At 40.2% G+C, this 12540-nt stretch overlaps 1 protein-coding gene across 5 annotated transcripts in view; it reads left to right on the top strand.

The window, feature by feature from the left end:
• The window catches only part of LOC126999218 (uncharacterized), a 152070-nt gene that overhangs the window by 71827 nt on the left and 67703 nt on the right, over positions 1-12540 (top strand). For 4 of the 5 annotated variants that reach the window (XM_050861549.1, XM_050861547.1, XM_050861546.1 and 1 more), the window contains one exon: positions 6961-7131. The exons of the other annotated variant lie outside the window; for it this stretch is intronic. In XM_050861549.1, the coding sequence (XP_050717506.1) occupies positions 6961-7131 (171 nt within the window). The remainder of the gene's footprint in view (positions 1-6960; positions 7132-12540) is intronic. 5 annotated transcript variants of the gene reach the window in all.

Below are 12540 nucleotides of genomic sequence, written 5' to 3'. Positions count from 1 at the left end.
TAGGGTTTTTATCAGGGGAGTTGCCAGGCCAGGGGTTGAAGTAGCGAATACTCCCAAAACCAAAAGCATCAGTCACTAGTTTGGCTCCGTGACAAGGTGCCCCATCCTGCATAAAAAAATCTGCCTGGCAAGCCTCCAACAACAGGTCAAGGTGGTCTATCAGCAGGCCCAGGTAGTTGTGCTGATTCATTCTCAGGTTCTTTGAAAGGAAAACTAAGTGCCCCAGGCCATGGTAGGAGAAGCGACCCCAAACCATAACTGAATCAGGGTGCTTAATGGTGTGGTGTGTGTACCATAGCTTAAGAGGGTCGCTACCATGTTTACGGTACACATAATTCCTGGCACCATCACTCACAGTAAAAGTACTCTCGTCACTCCAAAGTACTTTCCTCCACTGCTCCAAAGTCCAATGTTGGTATTGACGAGCGAAATTGATCCTCATTTGCCTATGGCGCTTTGTTACCCAGGGTTTGGGAACAGCACGACATCTGCAGTACTTGAGCACTTTGTGCAAGTAACCTTGAAGTGTATGTATTGCCACATCACCGAGTATCTTGTTTTTTTTCTGCTTTAATTCTTTTGCTATAAGGGTCGGGCTGCACTCCACCTGCCTCTTGATGGCATTCAGGGTCCTCTTGGAAAGCAGCTTTTTCTTCCCCGGCCTTTTCTAATGGGTCGGGAGGGGACCGGGTCCTGCATCACGTATTTTCTTAGTCCATAGCTGTGCTCCACGGACTCAAATTCCCGTGTTCTTGGGAGTACACCAATTAGACTTTCCCTCCTTGTAGAGAGCATGTATGACCTCTATCTGAGCCTTTGAGAGTTGTTTTTTCTTTGGCATGGTCAGCAGTAGAGGAGTTGAATGTATAGTGTGCCTCGCAAAAAAATTGTCAGAAGAAATTACCACAGAGCGACAAACATGCTCTCCTTGCCAAGGAATGAGGCACACTGAACCCTCTACGGGAATGGAGACGAAAGGCAACTCGTCACTCAATTGCTAAGTAAGAGTGTTGCCAGATCTATCTAGAATTAACGAGATGGCAGGGGCATTTTATAAAGTGTGGTTTTCATATACGTTCCACCTGCCGCACATATATCAACCGCGCCTACTGTGTGTATATATATATATATATATATATATATATATATATATATATATATATATATATATATATATATATATATATATATATATATATATATATATATATATATATATATATATATATATATATATATATATATATATATATATATATATATATATATATATATATATATATATATATATATATATATATATATATATATATATATATATATATATATATATATATATATATATATATATATATATATATATATATATATATATATATATATATATATATATATATATATATATATATATATATATATATATATATATATATATATATATATATATATATATCCAAAGCGGATTATCCGAAAGCGGATTATCCGAAATTGATCTGGATAATGCAATTAAATTTTTTTTTTTCTATACTAAAACGTTATAAAACATCAAAAATAAATAAAAGTAACTACATATGTACTATATTAACACATTTAAAATTGATAAGAACAGTTAAAATGAATATGCTTTCTAATACGTATTGCCGAAATAGCTTGTAACGAATAGATCAATGTATTAGACAAAAAACATTAAACAAACTCTCAACAACACCCCGTCCGCTTCGCTTCCCAGCAAGGACGTAGGTGCGGCGAAACGAACAAACTACTGCACGACTACTCTCACACCGTACTCTCAAGACAACGACACAAACACTCCCTCTCCACTCCATGCCACATTCCCTTCCAACATACGAAGGCGCGATAATATGAGTCATCATACTGTGTCTCCACCTGCACGATGCATCAAGGTCACACTTGCAAGCTTGCACAACCATTCACAATCGCACTCTGCAACATTCACAATTCAGATCTGCAACGCTCACAAGTATCAACATACACTGGTCCAGACAAGGAGACACACAGACAAACATACAATAAAACATTTACATCACATGTTTTTTAAGCGTACTACTTTGTTTAGCGTGGCGTGTGTTTGTTTGGTTTCATTGTTTACATCGTCAGTCGGCGCAGTCGGTCACACACTTCACACTGGGCAGTCGATCGTTTCTACCTGTGCTGACCTCACTTCTTTCTACATCACCATGCCGAAGAAACCGGAAAAGGAAGAAAGTCGTCCTTACCATACAGCAGAACACAATGCCGACGATCAAACTGGCGGCGATCAAAATGGCCATAAATCCGGATTATCCGAAAATCGCTTATCATCGAAGAGGCTTCTTCCATTTTCGGATAATCGGGGTTTAGGGTATATATATATATATATATATATATATATATATATATATATATATATATATATATATATATATATATATATATATATATATATATATATATATATATATATATATATATATATATATATATATATATATATATATATATATATATATATATATATATATATATATATATATATATATATATATATATATATATATATATATATATATATATATATATATATACAGGTAACTCGATTTACGCAAGTATTGCGTCCTTGAAGAGGTCGCGTAAATCAAAAACAATGTAAATCAAACAAGAGGTAGGTTTCTGTCAAAAAATAAATATTCACTTCATTTAGTGGAGAGAGAGAGAGAGAGAGAGAGAGAGAGAGAGAGAGAGAGAGAGAGAGAGAGAGAGAGAGAGAGAGAGAGAGAGAGAGAGAGAGAGAGAGAGAGAGAGTATGCATATCACCAAGATATCCACTCAAGCACTCAGTTTCAGCCTCACTCGTGTGAGGAAGAAATGAGGGACACCATGAACGACTGGCTAGTATTGGTACTGGTACCGAGCAGTCTGCTACCGGTACCATACCGTATAGCTGGTACCGTTAGTACCGGTACTGGTACCAGTACCTGCCCACCCCTATTGTTGAGTAGCGTGGCATCGTGGGTACTGTATTATTGTTCAAGTGGCGCGCGGGGAGAACTGAGCTCAGCTGTGTGGCCGCGGCGCCGTTTGAGTCCAGTTGCGTGAGACATATGGTGGCCACTCCATAAAATATCGCGTGTAAGTGGAAAAAACGTGTAAATTAAACATTTATTTGGATTTTGGACCCCGCGTTATTTAAAAAACGCACAAACCAAACTCGCGTAAATCGAGTTACCTATATATATATATATATATATATATATATATATATATATATATATATATATATATATATATATATATATATATACACACACACACACACACACGTGTGTGTAGGTCGATCATACATGCGAAATATCATTAATCGATACATCGCAAATGAAGGAAGAACTGGATATCTTTTTACTTATTATCGATATATATATATATATATATATATATATATATATATATATATATATATATATATATATATATATATATATATATATATATATATACAGTCGTCCCTCAAATAGTACGGGGGTTAGGGACCCAGGACCCCCGTACTATTCGAAAATCCGTATAAAATTAGTGCCCCCCCTAGAAACTCTCCTGGGCACTTACGGAATCTGGCTCCCGCCTGGCTCAGTTGCCAGTTATGCATTTTCTGCTGCAATCACAGTGCAGTGTTACTACACTGGGGGGATCGAGGGGGGGCAAAGCCCCCTCGTTAGAGGTCAGGTTTTTTAAAATTCGGTTGGAGTAGTTTAAATATGCGTCCCTTAACTACATATATAATAGCGAGGCACAATGCCGTATTTTGGAGACGCGGAGTCAGTCTCCACAATTACCGTTTCGTATCTTATTTCAAGTATGATTTAGAAAGCAATAGAGACTATGGTTGAGAGTATGAGAGTGTGAGTGTATGACATGGCCCGGCAGAAAATACATAACTGGCAACTTTGGCCGTCGAGTAGAAGCTGAGCCAGGTGGGACTCGGATTCACGTGGTATGCTCTCTCTACCGCAACTTAACTCATACCAAAATGTAACTTCTCCTAAATCTGATTTCTTCTGCATGGTGAACAGCTTTCTCGAATGCTTTGGGGTGCATAGAGCAAGTGTTTTGGTTTGTCTCTTGAGTCCCATGTTCATGTTATTTGGTAATGGCGAAGCGTATCTGAGGTTGTGCACACACACGGACTTAAGGAAACCGCATACGTTTCAATCTGGCAAAACAGTGTTCCTGATGTGCACACACATTAACTGAGAAGATGCACATGGGTGGCAGTCTGGTAGAACCATTGAGGTAGAATTGGTGGAGTCGACTAAGATGATTCAGGGGTTGAGAAACTTGCCATACGAGGGAAGACTCAAACAGTTAAACTTGCATTCTCTAGAAAGGCGAAGGGTGCGTGGAGACATGATCGAGGTTTATAAATGGATGAAGGGCTTTAATAAGGGAGACATTCATAAGGTTTTGTTGGTAAGAGAACCGGGTAGGACACGAAGTAACGGGTTTAAACTGGATAAATTCAGATTCAACAGGGACATAGGCAAAAATTGGTTTACTAACAGGGTGGTGGATGAGTGGAATAGGCTTAGCAGTCATGTGGTGAGTGCCAATACAATTGTCACATTCAAAAATAGACTAGATAAATTCATGGACAGCGATATTAGGTGGGGTTAGATACACGGGAGCTTAGGGTCAAAGGAGCTGCCTCGTACAGGCCTACCGGCCTCTTGTAGACTCCTGCGTTCTTATGTTCTTATGTTCTTATGACATGGCCTGATAATCCCATTCATTGAGGTGAAGCCACTGAACTGTCATTTTTAGGGCCGGAAAATATGGGATAAACGGGTGAGAGCAGCCTGGCCTGACCTGACGACACCTGACACCTGGCAGGTTTCCACAAACTTGCGGCCCTAAAAGTGACAGTTTGGTGGATTCACTTAACTGGGCTGATGTCGACTCCACCAATTCTACCTCCATGGGTAGAACAGTCTTGCCACTCACACCATGGCACTTGGTGCGACGAGTGGGAAATTTTAAAAATCCTAATTTTTTTTTCTTTAACAATCCGTATAAAACCGAAACCGTACTATTGGAAACTGTACTATTTGAGGGACGACTGTATATATATATATATATATATATATATATATATATATATATATATATATATATATATATATATATATATATATATATATATATATATATATATATATATATATATATACACAGCCATTTTAGAACTAATTTTAGAATAAAACATTTGTTTTTAAGCACAAAAATTTTCTGAATACAATGGTTATTTTAGATTTTAGAACAAAGTAGACAAGGTAGGATTTCTAATAAGTATGAACATCAAATGTTATTCTCTGACTTCTTCTCACCCTAATTTTTACATTATGTTACCCTGTTCTGTTCTAAAATCTACATTAGAGTACAGTCACTACGCAGTCCAATGGCATCAACAAAATTCACCTATTTAGTATATCAGACAAGCAAGGTAAAGATATGAATATTTTTTAAAACTGCTTGATTGTTGGGTGATGGAGATGTCACACGCCCCACCTGCCAACAGCCAATCAGCAGCATCCTTACATACTCGACTAGGGATCCAGCTACTGCTGAGATGGATCCATTCTATGTGAATGAACTATGTACTCATAAAGTAGTGTTTTTTTTTTTTTTTTTTTTTTTTTTACAACAAAGGAGACAGCTCAAGGGCACAAAAAAAAGGAAACAATAATAAAAAAAGCCCGCTACTCGCTGCTCCTAAAAAAGAATCAAAAGAGGTGGCCAAAAGAGACGTCAATTTCGGGAGGAGAGGTGTCCTGATACCCTTCTCTTGAAGAGTTCAAGTCGTAGGCAGGAGGAAATACAGATGAAGGAAGATTGTTCCAGAGTTTACCAGCATGAGGGATGAAAGAGTGAAGATGCTGGTTAACTCTTGCATAAGGGGTTTGGACAGTATAGGGATGAGCATGAGTAGAAAGTCGTGTGCAGCGGGGCCGCAGGAGGGGGGGAGGCACGCAGTTAGCAAGTTCAGAAGAGCAGTCAGCGTGGAAATATCGATAGAAGATAGAAAGAGAGGCAACATCGTGACGGAATTTAAGAGGTAGAAGACTATCAGTAGGAGGAGGAGAGCTGATGAGACGAAGAGCCTTAGACTCCACTCTGTCCAGAAGAGCTGTGTGAGTGGAGCCCCCCACACGTGAGATGCATACTCCACATGAGGGCGGACAAGGCCCCTGTATATGGATAGCAACTGCGCGGGGGAGAAGAACTGGTGGAGACGATACAGAACGCCCAACCTCGAGGAAGCTGATTTAGCGAGAGAGGAGATGTGAAGTTTCCAGTTAAAATTTTGAGTTAAGGATAGACCGAGGATATTTAGTGTTGAAGAAGGTGACAGCTGAGTGTTGTCGAAGAATAGGGGATAGGTGTTTGGAAGATTGTGTCGAGTTGATAGGTGGAGAAATTGAGTTTTTGAGGCAGTGAAGGACACAAGGTTCCTTCTGCCCCAATCGGAAATGATAGCAAGGTCTGAGGTTAAGCGTTCTGCAGCCTCCAGTCTGGAGTAGTGTACTTCCTGTTGTGATGGTCTTCTATTGAAAGAAGTTGAATAATGCAGAATGGAGTTGTCGGCGTATGAGTGGACAGGACAGTTCGTTATGGAAAGAAGATCATTAATGAATAACAGGAAGAGAGTGGGTGATAGGACAGAGCCCTGTGGAACACCACTGTTGATAGGTTTAAGGGAAGAACAGTGACCGTCTACCACCGCAGAGATAGAACGGCCGGAAAGGAAACTGGAGATAAAGGAACAGAGAGAGGGATAGAATCCGAAAGAGGGCAGTTTAGAAAGCAAAGACCTGTGCCAGACTCTATCTATTTAGAATTTGAAATAGTAGTAGAAACCTTGTCCTTATCCCCATGTTTGCACTGTCTCTAATTCATTTCATCTTTTTGCAGAACTCTTCTAGAATTGATCGAAAATTTCGGCTGACAAAGTTGCTGGTCCGTTACCATGAACACACTGACTTAGAGAAAGTGGAACGGCTCTTCAAGGCGTGTCCATGCATTACTAACCTGACTTTTATCATCACAACAAGCATTAAGAGACAGCTGTCCTTACTGATTGGGGTTTGTATCCTTCATCTTTCAGTATACTCTCCTACCTATATTAATATGTTTTATATAACTGTTTCTCATTCTAATGAAACATACATCTGTCCCACCTTTTTCTCAGATTTGCACATTCGCGAATTTTGCCCCAATTGCTCAAAGGTAACCACAAGGAATTTTCATGGCGCCGCTCCAAACATTCCCAGTCCACCCGTGAACAATTTGTCTGTTCCTAAGGGAAGGGCAATATATACATGTATAAAGCAGCATAAAATATCTTAAATACCATCATTCATCAACTATACATACCATAAACTGTTCTGTAGTGTATGTAAAGTTCTTACAAATACTTAGTCTTTCACATCTCACTTTGCTGTTAGGTACTCACCACAAAGTCTCTGCCATTTTCTTATTCAACTTGAGTGCTTAAGCATTTCATATCATTTGAATGATTTACTAATGAACATTTGTTTGCTATAAAAATTGGGTAATAATATGAAACGGGTAATCAAAACTTAATCATAACTACAAGCAGCTGTTCAGCTGGTAACCGTATACAAACAGGCGATGTGTGACTTGCCACTTACTTAGCCTGTGTGAACACGTACTTGGTTGTATTCCTCTCTAGCTCAGTTGCAGGACAGGCTTTGTGTAGTACAGGGTGTCTTCGGGCTTAGTAGCTTTATAATACACGGAAATGTTTGGAAATAGTGAACTTTAGCTCAAAAAACAAAGTTCATTTTGTACCAAAAGTTTGGATTGCTCGGATAGAAAAGATTTTTGGATATAACATCACTCCCTTCCTCCCAAATGGTTTATTAAAGGAACGGTTTACTGCATAGATTCATTTCACTAACAAGCATAGTATGTAATATAGATGAAAAAGTAATTAAAAAGAAATGGAGTAAATATTTAGAGAAGAAAAGCATTATAAACAGCAGTAGACAATTCAGGTTTCGATAAGGAAGATCTTGTCACACAGACTTACTAAGCCTCTATTCAAGAGTGGTAGACATTACCCGGGAAAGAGAAGGATGAGCAGATTCCATCTACCTGGACCTGGGAAAAAAAATGGTTAAGTGCCACAAAATATTGATATAGAAATTAGAAAAGATTAGTGGCCTTCAGGGGAGAATGATTGACTGGATGAAAGGCTACTTGGAGGTAAGAGAAATGAGAACAGTGGTAAGAGATAGAAAGTTAAAGAGGGGACAAGTAACAAGTGGTGTTCTTCAAGGTTCAGTATTGGCACCCATAATGTTTTTAATCTATATAAATATGATGAAGGGAATCAACAGATATATAAGTTTGTTTGCAGGCTAATGAAGAAAATAACAACTCATGAAGACTGTGCAAACCTACAAAATTATCTAGATAAAATTTACAAATGGAGCAAAGAATGGGAAATGGAATTTAATGTAAAAAAATGTCACATATTGGATATTGTGAAGAGTGAAATAAGCCCACAGGACTATGAATTGGGTGATAAATTATTATTTAAAGAGAGAAAAGAGAAAGACTTTTGAGTTGTCATACAGGAAAACCTTTCACCTGAATGTCACATCAACAAAATATTTGGAAAAACATATGAATTAACGTATTTGTCGGCTTATAAGACGCATGGGCTAATAAGATGCACCCCCAATTCCGGCAGGCAGTCAGGTGAAGATTTTTCGCCTGACATTCGTGGCCCTCCCCACTCTCAGGTCATTATTAACCCCTTCACTCCGGTGACGCTGACATTGGTGTCCGATGGACGTCCAACGGTGTCACCGTATGGATAAGGTTAGTCCTCTTCTAAACCTCTTAATCCTCTTCCATTTCCTCTTAATCCTCTTCTAAACCTCTTAAGAGGAAATGGAAGAGGATGAAGAGAAATTTAGAGGAGGATTGAGAGGTTTAGAAGAGGATTAATCCTCTTCCATTTCCTCTTGACCCTTTCCATACTGTGATGCCGACGTCTGCGTCATGGATGGAAAGGGTTAAAGTTTCACATGTATTCAGATCGTTATCAAATCCCAATACTTTACATTTTAAACCCTTTATATTTGGTGGGACCTGCCAGAATTGGTCCTTCTTATAGACTTGAGGGCACTGCTTTGAGATGTGAACAAACATGGCAGAGACAGCGACATTCAGAGGGGTAACGGGTGTAAAGTTTGTGCATCATATTTCTTTATTATTATTCTACATCATAAGTCTAGTTGTTGAAATATTCTAGTACATTTTTAAAACATAAGAAAGTGTGAAATTTCAAACTTGAATGGAGAAACAGGCACTTGTAAATATCCAATAATAACCTATCTTCTCAGTATCTCGTCAATATTATCCATATATTGTTTGTGTTTATCAATCAAACGAAGTTAAACAGTTTTATGAAGAAGGTCTCTCTTACCTCAATTATCCCAGTCTACTAAGGAAACGTAGCGTGTCTTGCACGTGTTGTCAGGTTTGGTGTACAGCCGTTAACTAGTTTGTGAAGGGACAAGCATTAAGTCACTTAATTTTCTTCCCAAGTGGTGTCATTTTATATGAAGTAGTGTTAAGTACTACTGTTATACATTGTTACTTGAGAAAAGAGTTGCTGTCGTTGCTGTAAATGCTATCGCCACCCTGTTTACGTTTGCGGGAAGGTTTGCAGTTTAATTCAAGAGTGCCGCTGGTTCACTAAAACTTCACTAGCCAGTGACCCGAAGCTAAACCTTGACCTTATAATAACAAATTTTTTGAGGTAAACCCTTGAAACAGATACCTTAAGGAGGTGTCACAGTGGCAGTTTTCCTCCAACCGTTGGGGCTTTCTTCGGGCAGTGCCCTTACACCCAACTGAGAGCGAGTTAAGAACATAATAACATAAGAACACAGGGAGACTGCAAGAGGCCGAGTGGCCTACACATGGCAGCTCCAGAATCCCCCCCATACTCACAATGGGTGAGGTGTAGTTTCAGGGGTTACAGGTAGAGGCTTGATCCTCGTTTACCTTCGGTACGGGCGTTCGCTCCAGTACCCTGTCACCTTACTGCACCCACACCTCACTACCACCTGTCATCCTCGTCCATGAAGCTATCCAGTCTACTCTTAACCCTTTCAATACGATGACGCCTACGTAGGCATCATGAAGCCCCAGTAGCATATATGATGACGCCTATGTAGGCGTCATATTTCTATTCTGTTTCTTCTTCTGTTGAGTTGTCCCGTACTTTGTGTTGGTTACTTAGACGCCGTATGCTGTCCTTGAAATCCTATTGCTCCTCCCACCATCCTTGTTCCCACCAATCACAAAAAATGAGCTACAGTATGCACCGCCTTCTTCCCGCCTTGTGTCTAAAATTATGAAGTCTCATTGGCTGTCTCTCTCTCTCTCTCTCTCTCTCTCTCTCTCTCTCTCTCTCTCTCTCTCTCTCTCTCTCTCTCTCTCTCTCTCTCTCTCTCTCTCTCTCTCTCCCCCCAGACACCAGGGTGCCAACACCACTCCACCTATCTCTCTCTCTCTCTCTCACACACACACACACACACACACACACACACACACATGTACACACATACATTGTCTGTGATGACAAAGGAGTATCTGGCAGCTCTCTGACTGATGATAACAGAGTTGTATTTGCTGATAATTTCTCAACATTCTTCCTCCTCTACACAATCATCTGCTTTCTCTATTTCTTTCCCCCTTGCCCCTTTCTCCCCTTTCTTTATTTTGCTTTTTTTTTATTTCGCATTGACGCAATTTATATTATGCATAGTAGGTATATGTTGACTCGTCGTGTATGCTGCTTTGCAAATACAGGATACATGTAATGAGGGCTTTCAGCTTCCTCTCCCAAGAGTGAGGTCTCTACCTTTCGATGTGACCATGATATGTTGACTGAAAATTAGCAGCATAATATACGGAGGCAACAAGCAGATACATGCCGGCTCAGGTTTCCCGCGCGCGGCTGAGCACGCCGTATATCAGCCAGGCAGGCTTTTTGAACATCCAGCGCGAAGGGGTTAAAACAAGCTATCGTCCCTGCACTAACTATGTGATTGCTTAGTCTATTCCATTCCCCCACCACCCTATTACTAAACAAATGCTTGCCAATATCTCTCCTAAATCTATACTTTTCCAATTTAAATCCATTACTGCCTGTTCTATCCTGCAGGCTAATTCTCAGAACTTTACTTATATCGCCTTTGTTGTAACCCTTGACCCATTTGAATACTTCTATCAGATCTCCTGCACTTCGTCTTTCTAGTGAATGTAAGTTGAGATGTTTCAGCCTATCTTGATATGGGAGGTTCCTTAGCCCCTGAATCATCTTGGTCATCCTCCTCTGAACTGATTCTAGCAAGTTGATGTCCATTCTGTAGTGTGGGCACCAAAACTGGACAGCATAATCTAAGTGTGGCCTAACTAACGCTAAATAGAGTCTGAGGATGACCTCTGCACTTTTGTTGGTTACCGTCCGGTGGCCGAAGTGATAGCGTACTGGACCCACATTCGCCGCGTGATGGACGACGCGGGTTCGAATCCTCACGCTACCACTCGGATTTTTCAGTCACCAGTGGCTTAAAACTACCATGCTGTCCTGAAGACCACCCATCAACCCGGACTCTAGAGGAAGCCGTCCAAGCGAATCAAGAACGAGTTCCGGGGGGCGGCATGAGCCAATGCAAGATGGCGCCACTATAAACACTCGCCTGCGCTAGAACGGGCTGGGCCACCCATCAGGCCCCACCTGGAAGAAGCCTTGGGCCAACCATCAGGCCCCACCGGGAAGATGCCTACCGGCGCAACAACGTAAAAAAATAAAAAAAAAAAAAAAACTGTTAGCCCTATTCCTCACACTAATACAGTAGAGCCCCACTTAGTGCGAGATCAATTAGCGCAAGCCACCATCTACCACGTGGATACGGGCAGCTGACCTTGGCCGTGTGTGACGCACACCCGAAAAATTTGGATTTGCCGGTTGTCCAAGCTGCCACTAATGCGGTGGGAAGAAAAGGGCTCAGTGTGACACCAGGTTATGGTGAACCGACAACTCGCTCCCGGATGGGTGCACGGGCGTTGCCAGTAGCCACAACTGTTAGAAGAAAATGTCCAGTGTGATACTGCCTTAAGGCAGCGAGGCCGCTGACCGGGTGAGCGCCGGCGATGACGTCATTGGACTCCCAGCGAATCACAAGCGTGTTTTCAGAGCTCAGCTAATCGTAGTTTTTTTTTAATTTTTTCTTTTTTTTTATGTGAGTGATTATTTTGAGTAATTATCAAACCCAAAAGTCAGACCCACGTGTGCACCAATTTTTTTTTTTTCATGTTGGTTACTTTATTCAATTAGCGCGAATTCAGTTAGCGCGACTGCATGGAAAGAAATATCCATGTGTTCAATATTAATTATTAATATTAGTGAGAATAATGGGGTAAATATGATATCAGAAACTGTAC

The sequence above is a fragment of the Eriocheir sinensis genome, chromosome 16, assembly GCF_024679095.1.
Source record: "Eriocheir sinensis breed Jianghai 21 chromosome 16, ASM2467909v1, whole genome shotgun sequence".
Taxonomy (NCBI): Eukaryota; Metazoa; Arthropoda; class Malacostraca; order Decapoda; family Varunidae; genus Eriocheir; species Eriocheir sinensis.
The sequence above is the reverse complement of the archived record's forward strand: the minus strand, read 5'-3'. Positions and strand labels throughout refer to the sequence as shown.